This window comes from Astatotilapia calliptera, chromosome 5, assembly GCF_964374335.1.
Source record: "Astatotilapia calliptera chromosome 5, fAstCal68.1, whole genome shotgun sequence".
Classification (NCBI taxonomy): Eukaryota; Metazoa; Chordata; class Actinopteri; order Cichliformes; family Cichlidae; genus Astatotilapia; species Astatotilapia calliptera.
The window spans coordinates 6,496,507-6,521,554 of record NC_137426.1 but is presented as its reverse complement, the minus strand read 5'-3'; the positions used below and the strand labels follow the sequence as shown (position 1 = coordinate 6,521,554).

Below are 25,048 nucleotides of genomic sequence, written 5' to 3'. Positions count from 1 at the left end.
TTTGCCCTCAGTGTAATTAATTTATCTTTATTCATCTACTTCAACTGTCTGTCACAACAAGTTGGCAACAAAGCATTATATACAGATCATTGCTAAGCTGACAGGCAGTGTAATCGGCACATGCACAATCATACCAGTCCAACTATATTACAAACAGGTTATTAGGAACTTAATGACAGTAAAGAAAACAATATACAACCCATAATTAAAGGTAAAGATTCATTCAAGCACCAGCCTATAATACAGCATCTTCAAGCCAACTCATCAAATCTTTTTGAGCAGATTTTTGGTCTTTAACTGTGATTATTGTTTTATGCAGAGCTCCCAAACTATTACCGTACTGTATTGTAAAACTGAACCAGTAAATAGCTCAGACTGTAAAGCTGAAATGCAGACTATTTAATAGCCCCTACCTTTAAGAGAATGGTATTTAACATTTATTACTAAAAATCACAATATCAGAATTCTTGCTTCTAATTTTGTCTTTACAACATTAATGGCCAGTAAAAAAACGTGTTAAGTCTCAAAAGAAATATAAAGACACAGCAGAAAAAGTCATCAACAATCTGAACTTTACTCACTGTGATCGCTAAACAGGATGTAAATATCCTGAAAACGGAACAATTTATAAACTCAAGATGAATTAAAAAAAAAAAAAGTAAGTTTGTTGTTTTATATGATTAATATTATCGGTATTAACCATAATTCCCTGGAGTTAGCGATGAGGCTTTGGTCCCTTATTTCACTTTGGCCTTTTATTTTGTTTCCAGCCCTTTTTTTTCATATTTATGTATCACAGACACTGCAGCCTTGCTTCAGAATCCCCACAAAATCCATTGGCTTGGGTATAAAATTGTCTGTCAGAGTGCTTGCTCAATATAGCAGTACTGACTTTTAATCAGTCTCCAGGGGAATCTTCACCTGCAAGGTGCACTCAGAAGCTCCAGAGTTTCTCATAACACAAGCATAAGAGCAGAATGTGATGGATGGTGCCCTCTAGAGGTAGTCCAGCTCCAGTGCGTGGCTCAAAGCCTCGAGATCAGCCCTACAGGACACTCTCCAGAATGGCATGTTCTTCTGATAAAACAAAAATAATGTCATATCAAACGCGTGTATAGAGTATAACATTGAAACTTAAGATAGTATCTTTTCAGAAGTTTTCAGTGTTTCTGCAGAAGAAGAGCATATGTGAAGTATTGTCCCATTTGGAGGGGTGCTATAGTACACAGATACATCTGGATAACATTATAGAAAAGCATTAGAAAAAAAAATCTAGGAAAATCTCAAAACAGCAATTTCATGAAAAAACAAACCCATACCACAGAAGCTGCAGAAATCAAGCATAGTGTAAGGTTAACTGATTTGCTGTGGCCCATTTTTCAGCCGTTAAAGTAATAATAAAACCAGACAGTTTTACCTTCTTGGCTACAGTCTCCTCTTCAGCTCCATCTCCTATCACCACATAGACTGCTCTCCGACCAAACCTCTGAGAGACACGCTCAAAACAACTTTCTTTGCCTTTGAAAAGGAGAAAAATCACAGTTTAAATTATTATTACAGCCTTTTCACTTGCTTAACTGTGATATTATCTCCTTGCCTACTTTCCCTTGAAGTTTTCTCACCTGTCTTGGTGGCACTGTATATGTTCTCTATGGGGAAGGCTGAACCTAAACCATAGAGTAACACCTTGGACAGGGCTGGAATGAGCTGAGTAGTGGTCACCAACACATTCACACAATTAGGCCTGAAAGAGGGCAAGACAGGCACTAAAGTCAGTAAATATGACAAACAAATATATTTTGTCACAAACTGAGAAAAAAAATGAAAATGTCAAATTAAACAAAGCTAACATTTAATTCACCTCTAAGTGGTAATAAAACTATGGAAGCATAAACTGACCTTGAGTTGATGAGAGCCAGAGCTTTGAGTGCTTGAGTCAGCCACAGGTCAGTGAGGACTTCCATCTCTCTCCTTAACTGTAACCACTCTTCTCTCTTGGGGCTGCCCAGTAAACCTGACCATCAAGAAGAACAAAAGCTTGACAGATAATCTTGGAAACAAGTATTTTACTCTTCTTCATATCCAAACTGCATGTTTATGCCTAGAAAGAAAATAGGAACCTAATGAAACACATCACATCATCACACGCACCACCACACATTTCCTATAATCCTATAATTATAAATTATAGGATTTATAATAATATAATAATATTCATAATCTTTATAATCTCTTCTGCTATTTGCACGTTCTTTACTGTAAATTCCTAAGTTAATTTGTAAATTTTCAAGTAACCTGTAAATTGTAAATATTGTAAAACTTTTTTTCTGTCATTTAATAGTCGGGCATTGTACAGCTACAAGCATTTCACCCCCATGTCATACTGTGTATGGTTGTGTGTGTGACAAATAAAATTTGAATTTGAATGAACTCAAATGAAAAGGTCCTACTTTATGACTTCAAATCAATCATCTTTTGATTCTTAGATGTTAAGATTTAGTTCTTTAACTCTTTACCCACTGAAGCCTGACTAGGTGTAACACTTACAGTTAGTTTCTCTTTTGCCTTTAAGGGCACTGGTGAAAGTCCTACAGTTGATAAATATTTGCATTTGTGTAGAATAATCTCATCATCTAACTTCCTGTAAGTGTTAGGTGTTTAATAAGTGCACGAAAACCCCACATAAAAGAAGGAAGGAAGAATTTCTAAACTTTCACGTCACACATAGACAGCAATGTTGTATAAAATGAGACTAGAACTTACCCCCGACATTATTTTTGTATGTGTTGTAGATCTCCTTGACTCTGCGGTATCGGAAAGCTAGTTTCCTCATCCAGTCCACCCCTCCGTGGACCCCTGACCCCAGGCACAGAGATCCTGCTCCTGCTGGGCTCTGGAAGCCATCCGACCCAAAGTTATAAGTGCTGCAGAGTCACAATAAAGAAAACAGCCAGGATATAAATCATAAAGGCGTGAGCTGAATTCTTCTGAAGATCTTATTGTAATAGTTCATCATTGTTGACATTGGTACTCCAAGAATCAGTGGCTATATTCACTAATATATTTTAGGGTTGCAGGAATTTATTAAAGCAATTCAACCATTGAAAAAGAAAGCATTGCTCGAGCTTTTCATCAAATGTAGGGAAATGTGCCAGTGCAAATGAAACTGTCCGGGCCAAGAAATCCTGTAAAATTGAATGAGCATTTGTCACTAAAAATATTATATACATGTAGTGTGACTAGAATAAATATAAAAACATACTCAAATGAAAAGGTCCAAGTTCAATAAAATAAATATGTCAAAAATGTACTTTAATACAGACTGGTTCGCTCAAATCATTCCTAAAAGCATCTTAAAGTGTTTCAACAAGTTTATGCAATAAAACGCCAGCACTGAGGGAGACAGAGGGAATGAAAGAGATAGTTTGATGAGAAATGAAAGCACTGGATAATCCTCTGACATATTATATGACTGTGGAAGTAGGGAAAATAAAAGACATGCACATGCTTGCATGCATGAGCACACACAGATGCACACAGCCCCCATCTCATCTTCATGCTTTTCTCTTCCTGCCCACTAAAACCCAGAGGGCAAGTCTGGTTCACAAGCCATAGCAGAACTGTCAGTTTCCCAGCTAAGCTTTGAGTACAGTAACACAGCAGAAACTTTACCTCAGGTCCTGTCCATTGTCATCTGATGCCACGTCATCAATATGGACTTGGTCACATTCCTGGGAAATGAAAAGGAGAGCAGATATATGATGAGATCCTTTTCAGAGTAAAGCCATTTACAGGCAGGTCTCTGCTCTATAGAAATGATAGCACAATGGATATGAAAAAAAAAGGGTTAAAATAAAATACAAGGAAGGAGGAAATAAGGTGTCAGGAAATGGGCCAGTAAGGCGCCACGGAAAAAAAGTCGTCAACATAGTGGTGCAATTCTAGCGCAACCACATAGTGAAGTAAAGTAAATCTGCACTTTTTTTAAAAATACACCTAACAATTTAACCACTGGTTAAAAAAAAAAAAGAAATTCTCTTAAGAATCACTCATTGTCCGACAAGCACAATGGTTTGCATATTTGTCTCTGTTGGACGTTAATGCAGCCAACCAGACTGCAGGGAACAAAACCACACTGTAGCTTAACCAAGTGTCTGCAGCCAAAACACCTTCAGCAATATGCAGTAAAACAAGAAATTTGAAAACAGCTATTATGATTTGATATGTTAAATTAAAAAAAAAAAAAAAAAAAAGTAGGACAAGTCAGTCATCACAGACTAAGTGAAAACACACCATGCAAAGGTATCAAGCAAAAACTTGCACTCTGGTTTCTGCACACTCAGTGATATACTCTGTTTTTAAGCACGCACATGCTTAAAAATGGAGTCCTAGTATGACTCCAAACTGTAACGCAACGGCCCAGTACAGACCGGCTCTCCTATCACCTTTCCCAGACGGAGACGCTACCTCATCTCCCTTACATTGCTGCATAACTATATTCCCAGGGGCTGCAACCCACTCCCACTCAGGTGACATCCACCCATGCTGAAATGTAACTGCTGACAGTACAATGCGGATTACCTTTGTATAATTTAATTTCAAACATTTGATTATTTGTCAGCTTGTTATCTGTCAGCTCTGCAAGTCCTAAAATGTCAATGTAAGTGCAGAATAAAATAAAAAAAAATTGCACATATGCTAAAAGTCTCAAAAAGCAAAAGTCTGAGTTAGTCTGATTTTGATTAGACTGCAATAGTTGTATCGTTAAATTGAGATAAAGAAAACTAGAACACACTGAAATCTTTTTTTTTTTTTAAACCATTAAAATTTCAACTGGCAATGATGGACTTGATTAGTCAGACAGTAACACCGACTATTTACAATACGTGAGTCATGACAGCAGCAGTTGTAGCCACTGGTGTTGCCACAGACATGATAAGGACAAGATAATTGCACCTTAAGACTTAACAGGCTTTGTCAGCCTGATATGGGGCACTGCTTTAGAGCTTTACTGAGTCCTGACAACAAAAGGAGGGATAAAAACTGGGTTTGCAAATGGCTTTGTTGGCTCCTTTCCCTCTTCTTGACTGTTCCTCCTCCCATTTGACTAATTTCCCCCTTGGATACTCAGACACAGACCTATAATTATAGCACAAAGTGTACTTGTTCTCTTTTTCTATGCAGCTCTTCAGGTTTTCTTCTTTGTCAGAACAAGGTTAAGGAATTTAGGATGAAAAACACATGCGTTGTTCAGTCACTAGCAGGTACTAAAATGCATTTTAATGACCAACAGAGGCTTTTATTTCTTTTTTTAAGGAGTCATCATTTTAAGACGTTGTGTATTAACTTTGGGAGTTTTTTTTGATGTCCTGTCAATTCCCCATGAAAGTAAATTGTTTGGGTAATGCTGTAAATGCAGCAGAAAGAATAAATACGAGATAGATATTGTGTGAAGGGATTTCTTCAATGAGTGCCACCGTGCTTTATGTAAGAAGAAAAAGCAGCAAAATGTCAAACCGCTCGCTAAGCTCTTGCAGGCAAGGTTTTCTGGTTAACTGTATGCCAGCTTACATTGCTGGATAATTTTCAGTGCTACAGTTTTCCAGCTTACTGGAAAAAGTCACACAATTATTAGAATATATTGAGATCCAGTGCACTGTAAGCCAAATATGAAAATAGTACACTGGCACAATTTTCTTTGTGCAGCAAAGCACACCGCTAATTAATCAACACTGAGTCTTGGAATTTTCATTGTGTTTCTTTTTTCAACAGTTACGGTTCATCACACAAATTTCAAACCTCACCTCCAGGTCATTGAAGAAAAGCCTTGAGTCAGCCAAGTTGAAGATCATTTCCTCCATCCACAAACCCAGAGACACTGCCTTTGAAGAGTCCTGATACACACAGAGGCAGGAAAAATTGACACATGTTGTATATGCCATTCTCGCACAAGATGGAGAGAAGAAAACTGTTAAAAGTTAGTGTGGACAGTAACAGAATTTTTTCTTTTTGGCATCCTTAACTAAAACTATAAACAGATTTGGCACCATGAATAGAATGTGAATGTGAACAAAGGCTATGCTCTTTGTTAGCATGTTCATAGAAATAAAATTCTGGGCTTATGTTCAGACTAGAAGCTTTGGTATTTAGAGAATAAATTGTTCATTTAAAGCTATTTAACATTACTGCTCTTTTCATTATGTCAATGCACACATAATAGAAGCTTTGTTCTGCTCTAAGTAAAAGGATTGACATAAACAGGTTCCAGAAGAAGGTAGGCGTGAATATTTATCTGTCAATCAAACTTTATTGCTTATCGTTATCTCTGCCATCTTCATTCTGAGCTATTTGTTTTGGCGTTCATAAATTCAGTCAACAAGCTTCCCCAACTGTTCTCTGCTGCTGCTTTTGGTCAGAAATGCAAACTAATCGAAGTCAGCAACTATTAAAACCCTTATTTTCAGTCGTATACATGTAGACTCGTTTAACTACTGGCACCTTAAATGCAATGGATATAATAGCTGAAATGTAGTCAGTCTTTCACCTTTTCCCTCAAACCTTTTATTTTCTGTTATTTTCAATCATATAGAAAGCAAAGTAAAAACCAGGTTTTGCATTACAATAACTTCAATTCAGTTTTTAATAAGCATTTTCTGAATTACCACATTCAGAAAATATAAATCATAATGTGCCAGCAGTCTGGCTGACAAATCATCCATGTTGTTCAACTTTTTTTTTTTTTAAAAAAGAAAAAAAGAAAAGGTGTGTACATATGAGTGGTGCATTGTTTTGATAACTCCTCTTTGGCAGCAAGACACGCAAAGCCAGGAAAAGTCAGCCAAAGGTGATCATTTAATTAGTTCATTTGAAATGACAAGCAGGGCTGTGTTCTCACTCAGGTTGGTAAAATGGACTTGATGACACAAGTAGGGTAAATCACAGCAATTACAAAATACCTCCCTCCACAAAAGGGCTTAAAAAAAAAGGTGATTAAGGACAAAGGCCAAAATAAGTTCAATAGGAGCGACGGGGAGGACACAGGTGACTGGGAGAAAATGCAGTGGGCGAGGACTAAGGAAGAGGTGAATAGAAAGGGTGAAGTGGGTGGAGTTAAAGGCTTGAGAAAGGTTTGTTTGTCCAATAATTGAAATAATTGTCTGTAATCACCCTTCTCTGAAGACTGTGGTTACTACTACACAGAAAATCTAATAAAAGCCTCTTTCTTTTAACCCCAAAGCAGAGGAATGAAGATGAAAACTGGTAGAAAAGGAAAGAACATGCAAGAAAAATTGGTTCCCAAATTTGCACCTTTGCAGGGGACTTTTGTTTGTAATATAAAAGACAGGGTTTGGGAAGAGAATTCACACTCTGGAGAATAGAGTGAGGTGCTGCATGATAAATGAGATAATGGAAGCAAGGTTTTGGGAGTAAGGGTCAGCTCCTCATGTGGACATCTATTCACCTCTGGCTCACCAAGCTAGTGAAAACAGGTTTCTTTCAACAGACCCATTAGTCTTCCTCAGAGTGGGCCCAGACTTACCTTTACTTTATAAATGCCCAAGCATTTGTTAATAATAAGAGCAAATTACATTGATCCAGTTGGAAGAGGCTTATGGTGAGAAGCAGGATGCAAACAGAGTTAATTAACTCCAGAAATGATTATATTATTTCTCCCATAGTAAGAACAACAACAACAAAATATTTCTAGCTTCTGAGCCATCTCAATATTAGTCTATTCATTTGTTTTTCCACTGTCATTCATTCAGTTCCTTTACTGCTTGCCTTAGTTTTGATGTCAGAATCTGTCCCGAGTTTCCCTAGATCCAACAGTGGGGTGTTTGGGTGGTGGGAGGAATCAGGAATTTCTGGCACATGAGTCACATTTCAACACATCCACACAGTCTAACTTGCTCCTTCTCTTTTCTTGGCCCTTCTGCTCTTTCTCTCTTCACCCCCTCACCGTGGCAGAAGAGAAAGAAAAAGAAACAACAGATCCCTGGCCCATCAGAAACGCTGCTCTCAAACTCCCATCAGCCTTGTGTCAACCCACAGGGGGACCGTGAGAATTCAAAACACAGATCCCCGGCCAAAAACAAGAAATGCACCACTGTCCGCCCCTCGTCAGCTGCCTGTCTGTTATGTAAAGGTCCCGCTGGCTGTCAATCACGCGGCAGGTTGTCGGGGTAGCTAAACAGCCCTGCTGCATTATGAAAAGAAACAGGAGGGCAGAAAGGAAAAACAGCCAGCGTGTGAAAATGCTCAGGGATGAGACCCAAAGGTCACTTGTCTCAGGCAGCCAAACTGTTGACCACTAAGTTAAATAAGCACTTGATTGCTGAGAGAAAACAGGGTTACGCGTTTGTTGTTAGGATCATGTGTCCACCAGCCTTATCGCTGGAATTGGGTGTGAATATAGCTTCAGTACATACTCCTTACGGTAAATGACAACAAGAATGGTCATATCGCCATACCTTGCCAAATCGTGTGGAGAAAGTTCCCGTGAGGAGCGAATGGAAAATAATGATGGTTTCATCCAGATCCCAGATAAACACTCGCTGCAGTGAAATAACAGATATGTAATGTTAACCACATGACAGTTTGTGAGTGTGTGTGAGAGAGAAAGATAAATATTGGAGAGAAATGCTGATAATTTCCAACAATGTGTGACCATGGGTTTACCTCAATATCAGAGTCCAAAGGTGGAGCGGGGTCACTGGCTCTTTTTCTTCCTCTTAACTTGCCATCTGAACCCCTTCGTGTTGGGACCCCCTCCTCTTTACCTGGTGTGGGGGGGCTGGGTGGTGGGTGGTACTCTCCTAAAAGACAGAAATATTTTTTTCTTACTTTTTTTTTTTTTTTTTTTAAACTGGTCACAAACAACAATTTGTATGTTCAAAGGGGCAACTACATGGTTTTCAGAATCATCAGGCAAGTAAAATTTTAAATATTTCAGTTTTTGTATTCTTTTTCTTAATGTCACAATGATTTTAAAAAATGACACATAGTATAATTAAAGTGAATAAATGACTCATATATTCTTAAAAAAAAGCTTAGAAATAAAACAAAATACAGTTTTTACCTGTATGTGACTCTGGGCTGTGATTGGGCAACATAATTGGGTGTTCTGGGTGCTGATAGGCTAATGGAGCAGTGATCGCAGCAGGGCTAATGTTGCTACTGGTTAGGTAGGGGCTGTTGTAGTGATGTGAGTTATAATACGGCGAGTATTGACTCTGACTGTAGCTTGAATACGCTGAAAACTCCTGCCAACACAGACAAGAATATTAGTCAGTGACGTCAAACATCAGTTGATAACCGATTACAGGACTTTTAGAGTTCCCCTTTTATTTCTGCAAATAACTATATACAAAGAAACATTTTGTTCACGTGTTGCTAGTAAGAACTTAGATACTCACTTGTTGTGCAGGGTTGAAAGGGGTTGAACTTGATATTGCATGGGTGCCTTGAAAAATTCCAGAGGAGATTCCACTACCTAAGGAATGATGCACAGACAAGGGTTAGCTTTAAGGTATAAATCACTCATAAAGGATTAAAAAAAAAAGATACAATTTCAAACTGGAGGGATATTTGACTTTGCTCCATCTAGTATTGTTGAATCCGCTTCATATATAATTTCGCAAGATCCAATCTGATCTGTGATCTGAGTAGAGGAAGTACTGAGCAGTAAACTTTGACTCCTCTTTGACAGCTAAGTGCTGTAGAAGGTTAGAGTGTGATTTATTATGGACATGACAATACAGGTGGGAAAGTCTGCTGCTCCTGCTGCTCTGGGAATCTTCGAATCTAATCAAGCCAAGGCAAGAATGTCTCCCTCCGAGCGATTTTGCCCCACATTAATGCCGTCTCACCTCGCATCTTCCTGTCAGGTATGTGCATACTGTTTGTTTGTCTGATTAACTACTTCTCCTGTAATTCTATCACCTTCACCCACAGAACTGGATATATTTCTAATTTTCATTCCATCCCTTTAGTTTAACCATTATCTTGATGTAGCTTTAAAAAAAAGCAAATTAAATTAACCCCCCCCCCCCCCCCCCAAAAAAAAAAATAAATAAAAAAATGCAATAATGCTGGCTATTAGCCAAAGAGGATCAAATGAACTTCTACTAACTGTGAAAAAAAAAAGTATGTTGTGTGTGGTTCCTTAAAATGGGGATACTATTTCCTAACAACTTCATGTAAAACAGTTACATTTTCAGAATTTACAAACAGACAGTTATGCATGTTATGAACCGAAGAAGATGACAGTTGACAAATTTTGCAGTCTTTGCTAAACCAGCTGAGTTACAGGACAGTTGTAGTAACTGTAAAGTAAAAGAAAGAACATTTTTAAAAGCAGTTCGACCTTTTAATGTTCCCGTTTTAGAGAAACTAAAAGCCGTTTCTTGTTATGCAGCTTGTTATAGATGATTGTGTCTATTGTACAAGTACAAGCTATGTACAGGATATGAACAGGATATAAATATGAAAAACTATACAGAATATGAAGTAAAGTTATTTATTTCATATTCTGTATAGTTTTTCATATTTATATCCTGTTCATATCCTGTACATAGCTTGTACTCACTACAGCCTGTACATACTTATAGTTATAGAATATTCACAACATACTTCATACCGTGTACATTATAACATACCATAATAGACCCATTTCTGTAATATACTCACATATCTATATTATTGCTAATATATATTGTAATATATCTATATCACTAAAGCACTTCTGGATGGATGCAAACTGCATTTCGTTGCCCTGTACCTGTGCATGTGCAATGACAATAAAGTTGAATTCTATTCTATTCTATTCTATTCTATTCTATTCTATTCTATTGCCATCTGCATTCATATGAAAAACAGATCAAATGACATGCCTACTATTTGTTTTATTTCCACCTGTACTGTTTATTGAATGGGTGGTTTTAAGCAATAAGTAATTCCATGGGATAGTTTGGAAGTTAATTAACAGACACTGCTAGCTTCCTAGCTTCCTATATGTAATTACCTTATGTTTACCCTTCATTGTTTCATAAGATCATTGCTCCTTCTTCACCATGACACAGTGCATGACAAACAGTAGAATAATGACTCAGTGGAAGAATCACAATGAAATGGTCTCAAATAACACAACAGCCTTTAGAGTGACTAAAGGAAAAATATAGGACGTCTCTGGAGTAAACACAAAAAGCTCCCATAGCCCCCATTTGGTTTGAGTTGTACACACAGTGTACAGTAAGTTTTTCTGAAGGCTCTTTGTGGTGTGTGTGTGTGTGTGTGTGTGTGTGTGTGTGTGTGTGTGTGTGTGTGTGTGTGTGTGTATGTGTGTGTGTAGCTTGCGTATTGTGTGCAGTATAATGGATGGCATGGAAACATTCTGAAATCCTACAAACATTTGGTTGTTGTGGCAGTTTATTACCGTTTGAAGTTTTCAGTTAATGATTTATGCATACAAATATTCAAACAACTGTATTTTGTTTGGAAACAGTGTCCTTCAAGCTTTAAGTACACTATGTTAAAAACTGTTTGTTGGTTCAAGGGTGATCTAACAAAGCGCAGTCACTAAAGGCTTTGCAGTTTCTGAGAGGCTTCATCAAAAGTGTGTTTACATGAATATTTACATTCCTGTGTAATGCCTCACATCTGAATATTCTCCTAAAAGAAAGTTATATGGAAAAAAAGATTTAACTTGTCTGTAAAGAGCTGACAAGCAATTGATCTGGAGTCAGTGGGTGAGTGGAGAAAGATAAAGCATGACATTCATATTGGATAACATTGGATTTTAAGCAGAGCACAAATTTAACCGTGTAAAAGACTAGCGATTCTTCTTCGAAGAGGAAGATTAGAGTAAATTAAAAAGCTGTGGAAACAACTACTCAGTCATCAGTCAGTTAGTCCAGCGGTCCCCAACCTTTTTTGCGCCACGGACCGGTTTATGCCCGACAATATTTTCACGGACCGGCCTTTAAGGTGTCGCGGATAAATACAACAAAATAAAACTAGCACCGGTACCGAAAAAAAAGAAGATTTATTCATAACACACGTGAAAAGACCCAGGAAAACCGAGTTAACGATAAAAACAATAACAAAATAACGCTGAAAACCGATAAAAACCCTGAAAACCATACATTTCACACCTGAGCCTCAACTCTCGCGGCCCGATACCAAATGACTCATGGACCGGTACCGGTCCGAGGCCTGGGGGTTGGGGTCCGCTGAGTTAGTCCGTTAACTAACTGAAAGGAAAAGGATCTATCACCATGACTATTTTGGCAATAGAGTAAACTATAGTTATTCACAAACAATGAACTCTGCTTATTCACAACATGACAGTTTAGTGCTCATTTTAACTGCAGCCATGAACTTAGAAATGCTTGTGACAATGCAAGTTCCCAACATTAGATGGCTTTTAACCTTGTACAAAGTCTGTGTGGTGTCTGATTTTGTTGAAGTGAGAATAACACAAGGTAATTATCCTTGCTAGTGAGTAGTCATTTGGTATCCAACCTTATAGACACAAGAAGAAGAAAGGCAGTAAGATTCAGAAAGTACTGGGTTGTTATTCTGAAAAATATTCAATGCAAAATAACAGCATTTTAAAAGCACGTCCACTCATCGGTTTATTGCCCGAAATTGTTTCATCTTCTCCTTGTCGCTTTCATTCAGTGGAAAAAGCTCATGCTCTGTCTGCAATATTAAACCCATTCAACCCTCCGTAAAATGCCCCTTAACCTCTCCCCTCTCACACACAAGGTCAATTTCACGCTGGTTTCAAAGCCATAAAGTCGCACTGAGCAAGTCATGCTTTGGGCGCCGGACGACTGAGGAATGTGTACAGCACAGACACACACACTCAATCACAAACACACACAGACCTGCACGGGCATAGCGCTGAACAGACTCACGAGTTCTACATCTTAGTCAAATCATTTGACTGCCAACAAGACCCTCTGCCTAGTTTTTGTTATCTCTACAATTCATATTTTTCCTCTATCCTCTCATTTTCTCTTCCTATCATCTACATGTTTTTTTTGACTCCCTCTCCAGAGAAACTGACACAAGCGTTTGCATGCTGTGTTGTTGGTCTGAGTGGAGAAAAGGGGCCTGACCCCATGAAAAAGAGGAGGGGTGGGGAGACTTTTGACGCCAGGAGTCCAGACCGCAGCTAATGGAGAACAGGTGTGGCAGAGAGAGGAGAGGAGCTAGGGATGACGGCGAGTATGGATGCTCCATCCAGTAACGCAATATCAGAGATGCCTTATAAAAGGTCTGTGCGTTGTTGTGTGCGGTAGCGTGTCCTTAGTTTCAGTACATACAGTGTTTCAGACTAACCATGTGTATGAGAGTAGCTGTAGAGACTTTGACTTGATGGAGTACTGCTGAAGTTGGAGTAGCCCAGTAGTCCTGTCTGTCCTGGTGAGTGACTTAGGCCATCCTCAGTTTTAATATCTAAAATAACATTAAAAAACAGAAAATTAATGTTGCATTCAGGGCAAGACTAACCAACAATGCTGGAAGTTATTTTCATTATCAATTATACCAAACACGCTATTACTAGAGTTTCGATGTTGAAATCAGAAAACGGTTTGGTCTAATTCATGGTAATCAGTTGAGATAATTAAACCTACAGAACACAATGAGGTTGACTATCAAGGTTTGACATTTGAGTGTCTAGATTGGTCCATCTCTTGAAATCCATTTTCCTGAACAGAGCCTAGATTAACCATAATGCTAAAACAAGTGACAAGTGACGTGATCAGCTTGTTATAACGCAGTGTTCTGCTGGTAAGCCTGTGGTTCTGGCCTTCCTGGATGTTAGTTTGCTACATGCCACCCACTTCGACACATGTTCACCCCTTCAAAGGCAGCAGGCTAGAACAATGCACCTCACGACCTGCAAAAACTCCACAGAAACAGCTCTACGGACGAATCAAAGACCCAAAAGTAATCATTTGGCCCCTGATCCTTCCAAATCCTAGTCAAATCAACCAATCTGCGGGATGCCTAGAACAAACTGTTCCACTCAGCCCCAAACATCACAAGACGCAGCCAGAGAGCTAGTGTATATGCCCTGACTAATCGCAGCTGTTTTGACTTGAATGAGAAAGACCCACAAAATATTGTTTTAATGCTGTGGCTTATTGGTGTAAGTAAAATGGCAATTTATCTTCGTAGCACAATGCCCTGGTTTGTTGTGTACATTACAAAATGTTTGTTCCCCTAGTGTCCACCTCAAGTCACTGTTTTAGAATGTCATTGCCTTGTATATTCATAAAACCATGTTTGTTTGTACTTACTGTAAGATGGCATGCTGTAGCCCTGTGTGTGGTGCGTGTACGATGCGTATGGTCCTGCAGGTTGGAGCGCAGGGCTGTACTGAGTCTGTCCATATGCTGCCATGACAATGATCCTGGAAAGAGGAAGCTTTTGTTAGAGAGTTTGACTTCTCTGTTTTTGTCATGTTAGAAAGGGGAAGAATGGGTGGATGCCAGGAATCTTTGATAAAATTGAAAGATACGCATTGTTTTTTTTGTTTTGGTCTCTTTGCTTCGTCTGTTATTAAAAGCTTAAAAACTTAAACAAATCAAAATAAAAAAGTTAAATGAAAGGAAAGGTGAGCTATAGCAATTTCCGGAATCGCAAATTTAAATTTTTGTACTTTACCAGCATAGCTTAGCTTAACCCATAGACAAAAATAATCCTTATTTGTCTTAAACAGTTCAGATCCTCAGTTTATCCACGGGGCTAAAACAAGCTATTTTTGCTCCGATTTCCTTTTAGTGTAGGCCCCTTTAAACAAGCTTTCTTTTGATTGGCTGCCTCTTGCAAACATAAGATGGCTTGATCTTCTGTGCTCACAGCCGGAGCTGTGTGAACTGGTATTTTGAAGAGTCTGAAACCCATGTCTACAGTTCATTTGATCATACGCACGCTTTATATAATAAGGTAAAGACATCACAAAAATAGAAAGAGAAAACCACAACAATCGGATGATCCTTCATGAGCAAGCACTTGGTAACAGTGTGAAGGAAATACTCCATTCTATCAGGACAAAACTTCAGCCAGAACCAGGCTCAAAGAGAGTTTAATAATAACTAATGATTATTTACAAAGTGGTGAATAAACAAGTAGAATGAAAAGAGGAGAGAAGGAGAAATACTCCTATGCAACATAACTATGGGAAAGTTCAGAGTCACCTGATCCAGTCCTAACTACAAGCTTTATCAAAAAGTTCTAATCTTAGTTCACTTTTAATTTTAGTGGCAAATGTCATTAAAAGAATACCTGAGGATGTGTAATGTCCTTGGATTAGATAATAAGAAGCCCTGTGAAATGAAGCAAGAGTGGACACAATTTAGAAAAAAGTTAGAAAAAAAAAACATGAGATCAACCAAGAAAAAGACAATGTCACTCAAAGAAATGGTTATAAACATATAAATAGTTATGATAAGATGTTTATTCACTATGTAACAAACCTCTCAGTAATTTCTCAGGCAGACGGCATGCCTTTGTAGTCTGGCTCTCTTACCTGCTCCTGTAGAGAGAGAGCTTAAACCTCTTTATCCTCTCACACTAGTGTTTGTCAGGTTTCTTTCAGTCGTCAACTATCCTGTGGAAACAATAGTGAATACATACCATCAGGACATAGTCATGCAGGTTACTGACATGCTTCAAGCCCTGTTGAAGCAAAACAAGCAGAAAAAAATATTTTATTCATGCAAACAGTTGAAAAGGTGAACAGGTTTAAAGAAAACAAAGACTCAGGGAGAGAGATTAAGCTAAATGTAGCATTGATGTGAAGCCATTGTCACAGTGACTTCAGACAGTCAAATAAGGGATCTGAAAACAAATGAGGAGTTACAGAAACCAGGTACAACTGTTTCTAAGGTTGTGGTTTTTTTGCAAAGTAGCTTGCTTTAACCTTTCAGACTTACTCTCCTGCCTGACACCTGTGCCATGCAAATTGTGTGTTGCTACATAGGGAATAGTTCACAAACCAGTGGGGGTGGATAGGGTTTTCAACAGAAAGCTGTTAAACAGAATTTCTCATGTCTGTTGGCTGACATGGTGGGACAATAGAGCTGATGTGAGTAAACACGATGGCATGACAAAATAATGACATGAGGAGAGGAAAAATTTTGCAAGATATTTTTCCCTTGAGCTACAGTAGCTCTTTAATTTACTTGCTTCTCTTGAGTAAATTGAAGGTTTTTTTAGGGTCTACCTCACAATATAAAGCACCTTGAGGCGATTGTTGTTGTGATTTGGAGCTGTATAAATAAAACTGAATTGAATGCTGAAAATTAATATGAGAAATACGATAACATATTGCTTTATTGGATAGTGAAATCATTCTGAAATCACTCAATTAACCACAACCAGATCGATATGGCCTTTTTGATTTTCCTGTCAATTTACAGATAATTGGATATATCAGAGTAATGTGATATGAGAGTTGATTAGAAGATGTACAATTGATAGGTCCTACCTAATTGACAAAAGCAATAAAAATAAGAAAAAAGGATTCTGTAAAGTGGGCTGATGGTTAGACAAAATCTGCACATATAAATAAGTCAAAGGAGGAAGTTGAATGAGGTCAGTCTGCCCAACAGAACTCCTACTACAATGCTGGGAAAATGTCAAAATGCTATCTGTGTTACACATATCAGATCAAAATGAAGGGAAATCTTGATTTTGGAGCGTGCAATGATACTGATTCTGTGGTAATAGTTTTGAGAGGATGCACTAAGAAATGTCTTTACAAGTTTGCTGTGGAAGTACAGTTACAGTGCATCCTACTTCTTTGTAAAGAAGTAAAACACAAACTGCCTGCCAAGTCTTATCGCCTGACATCAGGACAAACAGGAAAAAAATCCTGCAGCCATGTTCCCAAATGTTGCTGAAAACAATTTCTGAAGAATGAACTCTGCTAAAATGTTGATGTATGTGTGCGTATTGTCCCAGTAGCCAAGTAGATGTCAGAGCAGTGAAGAAAAGCGTGACTAAATGCTATGGTTGCCTGTCTTTGTTCCGCACAATCTTGTTCCTTTGTAAATATATGACTACATTTGCAATAACCTGAACATTTTATTAATATTATATGCTCTTTTTGTCTCCCCCTCTCTCTTTTTGCCTTAGGCCATTGCAATCTGGCAAAGCTGTAGCTAACTGCCTGACCTCCAACCTCACTGACAACACATTGACAGAGACAGATGACAGTGATGAATTATAAGAGAAACTAGGTTTCAGAGCAGCAGAGATATGACCGAGAAAGAAGACTGAAGTGGCAGAAGTTAAAGATTTACCGTTAGTGGCTTCACAAAATCACAGGCAAAATGCATTACTTACAAATAGCGCACTCTCAGCCACAAGGACTTACTAGATCCATTTGTAGGTCTATAGTATTGACCTTACCTTAAACATACATACATGCGAATGCAGGTTATTTCTTTTCCTTCTATTACAAACTTTTTTTTTTCCAAGTAAATATGTTACAACCACAGCTTAAAAGCATAAAATTGTATCTGAATTATTTTCATCTCAATTTGAAATCTAAAAATCAGGCTTTGCAGTTTAGATGTAATCAGTAACCTTTGTTTAAGTCCTTGCAGCCTAATCTGACCCTTATCACAGGCAGACTGTGAAGCTCAGTATGATGACACTGATACTGCAGTGCAGAAGAAAAATAAGGGAAGTTCTGTTGTGCTTTGCATTTCCTAGTACTTTCCAGGGAGTAAAACAAAAAGCAACGTCTGTTCAGAGTCCTCTTGACTTTAGTTGTAACAGTCCTGTATACATACACCCATACAGACACACACATGCATGTACACGCAAACACAAAAACTGTATGAAAGCCAAGGCACTTCCTGGTTCAGGTTGAGGCCTGGGATGAGGGCGGCCAAGGCCATGGGAACTACAGGACACCGGAGGGAAGATGAGCGGCGCTCAACAGAGATGTGGAAGGCCAAGAACTGAAACCGAAGCTAAAACAAACCCAGCAATGCTACAGGGGGCCGCGAGGCCACAAGGTCTGTCTCACCAGCTTCACCTGGGTCTCAGAGTTCTGCTAGACCTCGGCTTATTTCACGGGTATCAAATTCTAGCCTTTGTGGAGTGTATTGTGCTTTAGGTTGGAATGTCATTTGGGAAAATAAAAGGAAAACATCTGTTTATGCAGATTTACCTTTTATTAAGTAAAGCCACAGATTTGACTCACACTAAGCCAACTTATACCTGTACATAATAAACTAGGTTCGGTTATTAAGGTGTTGTCATGTTCAAGAAACTGGTTTCTATGACATGTTATCACATCTGGACAAAAATCAACAAAAAACAAACAAGCAAAAAAAAAAACCTACTAGTAAAGTTTGGTATTTTAACTAGGTGACCTCACCAGATGCTGTAGCTGGTGGCAATTTCCAATGCAGGGTGTGTTCCCTATCTTATTTACATTTGTCAGACATTTAGGTAACCAGTGTCTGCCTGGTGTTGACAGTGTAAATATGTTTGCATATGTCTGGCTCTCTGAGTCTTGATATGACTTTATAGTAAGAGTCTGGTTACAGCCTGAGGTGACCCACGGATGATCTGACCTTTATTATTGGTTTTCAATCATAAGTTTGAAAAGGTAATTTGGTGGTCTCTGGTCATGCCATATGGAACCCCACCTGGAGCCCTCAATTTGTACAGTCCACATAAGTGCCTGGGGGAATTTGGGGGGCTGTTTCGCTGTTGCACACAAACCTCTCTCTCAGCTGCTGATAAAAGACATTGAACAAGGTCCCACTATTTGGATTTATGTCAATGTTTTGGGGAGGAACTTGATGCCATCTGCCAACCACTGCCCCGTTTAAACATTTTCGGCACACAACTCAGAGTTCAACAGACTACAGAAAACAGGAAAATATATGGATATTTATGTTCAGAACTTTTTTTGTATATTTAATAATAAAAAAAAAAACCCTACATCCATCCACAAGTAAAAACAAAGCCAACAGTTCCAAATCTAAATGAACACAAGATGATTTAGTACACATGTGGGAAAACACTGTTGTTTTTCCTGACATTTTCATGATGCTTTTTTTCTTTTGGTATTATGATGATAAAAAGCCCTTTCAGAGCCTACAAACTCTGTCCAGTAATGCTGGAAAATCTTTCAGTAAACAGAGCGCAAACTTCATGCAAATCTGCAACTTTCCATCCAGGGACTGAGCCTGGTCTGGCACTTATTTTCTTTATCAATTATGTCCGCTGATTATTTTCCTAAGTAAACATGTGCACTAAATGTTCTAAAATATGCACATCTTTGAATTACTTGCTTTGTCTCATAATTTACATTTACATATGTTTTTTTTGTCCAAGTTTCCAATTTTCAAAAGAGATAAGCTGTAACATAGTGTTATTGTTTCATTGGAAGAAAACATGGATATTAAAATATTAGTAAATTACTTTAGCACCCCATTTTTATGCTCATTTTTTATATGTGATTTGCTACTGCTGACTGTTATTGCTATAACTACATGATTAAAGCAATGGCTACTCACAAAAAACACTCCATCAGCAACGGTTTAATTGTAACACTTGGAAAAACCATACAGAAATGTTTTTGTTGACTCCATACAAAGTTTGATATTTGCTAACACTACAAAAAACAAAGACACGTGCGCAAGATAGTTCCACGTGTTGCAGTAGAAATGGTCCTGTCACTCCCCAATCCCTCCCTTCTTACCCCAACTTATTTACAATATTTACAATATCAACAAAAAACCTTAACTTCCGTAACCACTTTAAGACATAAAGTTTTATCTCATCTTACAAACACAAATGATTAAAATAAAGACTCTATTGATTAGCTCAGCTTTTTTCTGTCTCCTTTTTTTCTTGAGATAACAAAACAGACACAAACGAATACAACTGAATGGTGACGCTATTCAAGTATGTTCATTTAAAACTGATATAGACAGGGAACTCCTTTGAAGGAAACAGAAGTGATTCTGCAAGCGGCTTCAATTAACCTCTGGCAGCAGTGAACCTGTTGTCAACTCTGTGTACACTCTGTAACTTTACCTTCAAGACTTGGTGTTCTGTCTTTTTCACTTGACTAACTCCAACAACAGCACTGCTTGAATGTCAGCAGCCCACTCCGTCTCTTGGTAATCAAAGCTTTTTTATTCGACACTACTGCCACCTTTATCCCGATTTCTCAAACACGCGCTCTTTCCTCCGTTCTACATTTCTGCTCATTTCAGCTTGCATTTGTTTCTTTGCAAACTCGATTCCCTCCCTGTGTTCAAGGGACAACACTTATAATATCCCTTAAAATTTCCCCCTGTAATATTGCCAAACCCAAGAAGGACCACCTACGCCAAAACAAGTGCCCCGGGACAGGGGTCAGAGAGGGGGACAGCTGGCAGACCTCCCAGCAGCCTAGAGGAGTGGGTGTGGGTTGGAGAACTGGGCTGACCCCAGTCAGATGGTGGTCTGGCTCCCAGGTAAAAAAACATCTGGTCTGGTGATGGGAGGGCGGCTGTGCATGCGCTCATGAATTTAAAAGTGACACACGCCTGACTGCATGAGTGCTCCTGCCTTCTCTAATGAACTCATAGACACACACTAAAGTACACACACTCTCAGACTTGCTGCTTTATTAGTCATTAGGTTTACCCTCGATCGTCTCCTTAGCACATGATGGCAAGTGGCTGCCTTAGCCGCTAACAGCTGGCCAGACAGAACTCAGCAGTAGCTGAATCTCAAAGGTGCTACGGACAGACCGAGGTCCAATTACTTCTTTACTGGTAAATTTACTGTGCAAGTGTGTGTCTGAGAGAGACGAAGAAAGCAAGAAACAAAAATGGAGATAAGAATGCCAGAAAAAATAAGACATTATCAAATATGAATTCAAACTCAGTGACAGACTGGCAACCTCATACTGTGGCAGCTGGGATAGGCTCCAGTCCCTTGCGAGCCTGAATTGAATAAGTGGAAGAAAATAGGTGGATGGATGGGTGACTTAGACTAACAGATGGAAAAATTTTTAAAAAAAACCAAACAAACAAAAAAAACAAGCAAACCCCCAAAACATTATATTATATGAGGAAAAAGTAATGCTGAAAAAAAAAAAAGAAATTCCTACACCTAAAAAAAATATTCTACTGAAAACCAAGAAATATTAAATTCTCTTTTGGAAAGTGCTCACACATTAACCCCCCGCCCCAAGAAAAAAATGGTCACAGTAGGTTTTGTTGCAATGTGTGTGGCTTCACTATTCAAGATGAGATAAGGAGATAGCCAGAAAGACAGCTGTTGTCTGCTGACAGCCCAGAGTTTATTACACATACCCAGACCTACACACACATCACCACAAGGACTCGCCGGGAGCTTTCTGGGCCTTAAGGGAATTAAATATGGGGGAGAGAATGGCAGGAAAGCAGGAGGCATTAAGAAGGAGGCCTCATAACTTTGGAGTGGTTCAAGAAGTAACAGAAACCCGTTTTCTGCCCTGACTTTTTGCTAAACCAAACACATTGACAGTAATGTGCAGTTTTTAATAATTTAAAATTATTATCTAAATGATGTTCGACTGTCAGCTTTTATGTTGTGAGACTATAAATAAAGAAGTCTAGTAAAAAAAATCTAATATAAAATCTAAACATTAATCCCCCTCCCCCCAAAAAAACAACAACAAAAAACTTGCTGTTGAGTTGTTTTGGGACATTTAAACTTTTCCTTATTTCCTTAACATTTTATCTGATTGGTTGCAGGCTTCTCGGGTTATGAGCAAAGAATATAAACTACATTTAAAAAAACAAAAAAAACAGTATATTTAAAATAAAAAGACAGAGCAAAAACAAGCAATCACACTGACATACACTGGTCACATAAATGCAGCCGTTATGACTTTGACCTTGTGTGCTTGTTTGTAAGTCAGGATTAAACTGGCTGTATCACTTGACTATTGTGTCCCTGTGACTGTTAAAAAGACAGGATAAACTACTGCCTAGGAAATACTTGTGACCTTGACAAACACCAAGTGCAATATTAGAGAATTTAGACAAAGACAACATGCCACTATGTGGACAAATTTGGTCTGTACGCCACACTTAATGAAGCACAACGAGAAGATGTCAAGTTGTGTGTCTAAGAGTTTGATAATAAGCTGACTAAACGGCTAAAAAAAATATTTGGTTCTGCGCCAAATACAAACGCACTCATTTTAGTGCAGCAAATTAGAAAGCTTTGCAATGACACAGAGAAGTCTGGTTCTAACACTGCTGTAGCCTTAAATTCATGTCATTAAAGCTGCTTGACTCCCAGTGAGAGTGAGAGAGAGAAGAGAGAGGCTGAGGAGAAAGGGACAAACAGAAGCCATAAGACATCAAGAGCTGCACAGCTGTGAAGAAATATCATAAAATCGGTGCCGATAAAGTCAGGAAGAGCAGAGCTTCCTATGAAAATATTTATCATTCCAGAAACGTTTGGCTACAGAGGGGTTTGGAATTAATTTGTGTTTTCTTAAGAGGGGGTGCCTTCAGTTCAGGATGGGGAATTCTCTACAACTCGGGACTTTTTGGGTTCCTGCTTATTCACAATTTATTAGAGCTAGTAATAAGAACCATGAAGTCTGAGGAAACAGGGAGAAGAGAAAGAGGCAGAGGGAGAAAGACTGTGAGGGGCTCGGGTCAGCTATAGAGAAGAAATCCAGAAATGGGGCCTAATGTTATTAGGAGACACACCACAGTGTTAAATCAAACATGCTCGAGCACAAACGTTGTGAATGTGGTTTGAGCCAGCATCCCTGTCGCCTCCATCAGACCCCTGGATATTTATGGAGATTGAAATAGAGGTAGCAGGAGATTCTAACGTATGGACGGTTGGGGATCTGAATTTCACACACCAACTATCTAAAGTAAGACTCCCGCTTTGGAACAGAGACAACTGAGAGTAAGTGGCAGGCGAGAGATATGCCAACTAGGGCTTTATAAAATTCAGAGTGCTGGTATATAAGGAACATATTTTCATGTCCCACTTATATTAAAAAAAGATCTCTGCAAACAAACATGTAATTGTTTAACTTATTAAAGTTTAAATGTACATTTTTAAAAATATTTCCTAATTAATATATATATATATGTTTTATCTATATATCATGGCAAAAGTCTACTAGAAATCCAAGACAATGCAATGTCAGAATTTTTTCATGTCAATACATTTACTATGTAAATGCTAAAACCAGAGGACCCCATTACTCATTACTCTTCCAACCCTGTAACCGATAGAAATGTTTAAAAGTAATTTGAATGACTGGCAAAACAGTAGAGCGAGTTTTCTAGTCTGGAGCAATGAAGGAGTCCTTGACAAATATGAATACCAGTCTTTGAAAAACGCTAACGGGGAGGCTCCCCTAATTTACTCATTGAGGGTCATTGCGTGGCTGCTACACGGGTGGCAGTGATTTGGGTGTAATCTTCTGTACTTATAGGCCCGAGCAAAAATTAGTCCACGGACTCAAAGCCCACCAAGAAAAACAAAAGGAGCTCAATCTAAAGAGAAGGCACCTCACACACTTCTGCCCCAGTTTTTTTAATGGCTTGACAAGACACAAAATAACCGTTTTGCTGATGGTGATTTTCTACTGCTGGGAATTATTTTTAAGAATTATAGTTAAATGCTTAATCAGAATGTACTATTCTCAGCCCATAGGATTTTTAAAATACCCTGAAACAAACAAACAAACAAAAACAAAACTAACCAGTTTTACTTGTATATGGCGCGGAATTTTTCCGCTTTAGAAAACATTTGTCCCTACACAAAAAGGAATGGTGCCAAGTACTGTTTGTATCACGGCTTTGAAGATTCCTATAATTATACATTACATTTGGGCTGTCTTATTTTTAAAAATCAAATTATAAAACAATATATAAAAACAAACATTTTAACAATACCAATAATACCGTCATTATATTACCCTAATTGTGTAATCATAATAATAATTATTATAATTTTAAAATAGCCAAACGAGGAAAAAAAAAATATAATAGTGTAGCTGAAATATTATGCCGTAAATTTACTTTAGTATACACTTTTCACTGATACGGTTTGAAAAAAAAAAAAGGGGGGGGGGGGAAGAAAAACTCTCTTAACGGGACAAATTATGCTTTCTGTAATATTTATCTCAAAAGCTCTCAGTCAGACTTGGAAGTATCAGGAAATACATAAAAATTCGCAGCGAAACAGATGAGCATCAAACTCTGCGGATTGTTTGGTTTAAATCAGTAAATCCATGAAGTGATATATGTAATGATATGATGCCTTATTGTATAAATAAATAAATAAATAAATAGATAAATAAAAGACAGTAAACAAGGTATATCAAACTTACCATAATTCAGAATAAGGCATATGCAGGAAAAATCCGATTACCGATCAGAGCCTCTCCATGCCCAGGAGAGAGCCCGCAGGTCTTTCCCCCAAGTGTCCCAGGAAATCAGTGACAACACGCTCCTGTTGACTCGGAGCTCCTGAGATGAGGAGGAAGAAAAAGCGGACGCTTTAAATCGAGGGTCTCTAGGTGACAGCTTTCTGTAGACACTGACTCGCATCGATCTCTCTTCTCGCACTCTGCAGCTTCAGGAGCGTGTTTGCTTTCCCGGCGGTGGGGAAGCGGTGTTAAGTAAATGAGCGAAGATTCCTGGTTCCTCCTCCTCCTCCTACTACTACCGAAGAAGTGCGTGCGCGCTGCACACAGCCTGAACGCGTGTGTTTGTGTGTGTGCGTGCGCGCCCCCCATGTCTCAGCCACTCCTCGTTTATGCCCTCAGCAGAAGTGCCTCACTTCTCGCCTATCTTTAAATCTTTGTTTAGTCAAAGGCTCTTCACCGCCTGTGTTTACACAACGACGCTGAAACTACTGAGGGAGACACGCTGATGCTGAGGACTCAACGTCTGCACTCCAGATATGAAGAGTTTCCTTAGCTTGTGGTAAATAACTCCTGGGCATTGACAAACTTATCAAGCAGTAGTTATCTTTAGTGTGT

At 38.5% G+C, this 25,048-nt stretch overlaps 1 protein-coding gene across 4 annotated transcripts; it reads right to left on the bottom strand.

Moving 5' to 3' along the window:
• eya2 (EYA transcriptional coactivator and phosphatase 2) lies at positions 1–24,768 on the bottom strand. 4 transcript variants are annotated; one of them, XM_026166901.2, is made up of 16 exons: positions 24,395–24,768; positions 15,545–15,625; positions 15,301–15,341; positions 14,313–14,425; positions 13,348–13,464; positions 9,417–9,493; positions 9,080–9,263; positions 8,680–8,816; positions 8,472–8,555; positions 5,805–5,894; positions 3,673–3,731; positions 2,764–2,924; positions 1,900–2,014; positions 1,623–1,744; positions 1,418–1,518; positions 1–1,077 (listed from the first exon to the last, which is right to left on the bottom strand). In XM_026166901.2, the coding sequence occupies exons 4-16, from the start codon at positions 14,413–14,415 to the stop codon at positions 997–999; spliced, it is 1,431 nt and encodes a 476-aa protein (XP_026022686.1). In that variant the 5' UTR covers positions 14,416–14,425; positions 15,301–15,341; positions 15,545–15,625; positions 24,395–24,768; the 3' UTR covers positions 1–996. The 4 variants fall into 4 exon arrangements, with proteins under 4 accessions (XP_026022686.1, XP_026022687.1, XP_080157736.1 ...); XM_026166902.2 differs by lacking the exon at positions 13,348–13,464; XM_080301610.1 differs by lacking the exons at positions 15,545–15,625; positions 24,395–24,768 and having other exon boundaries at positions 15,301–15,519.
• Between the last annotated feature and the right edge of the window lie 280 nt (positions 24,769–25,048).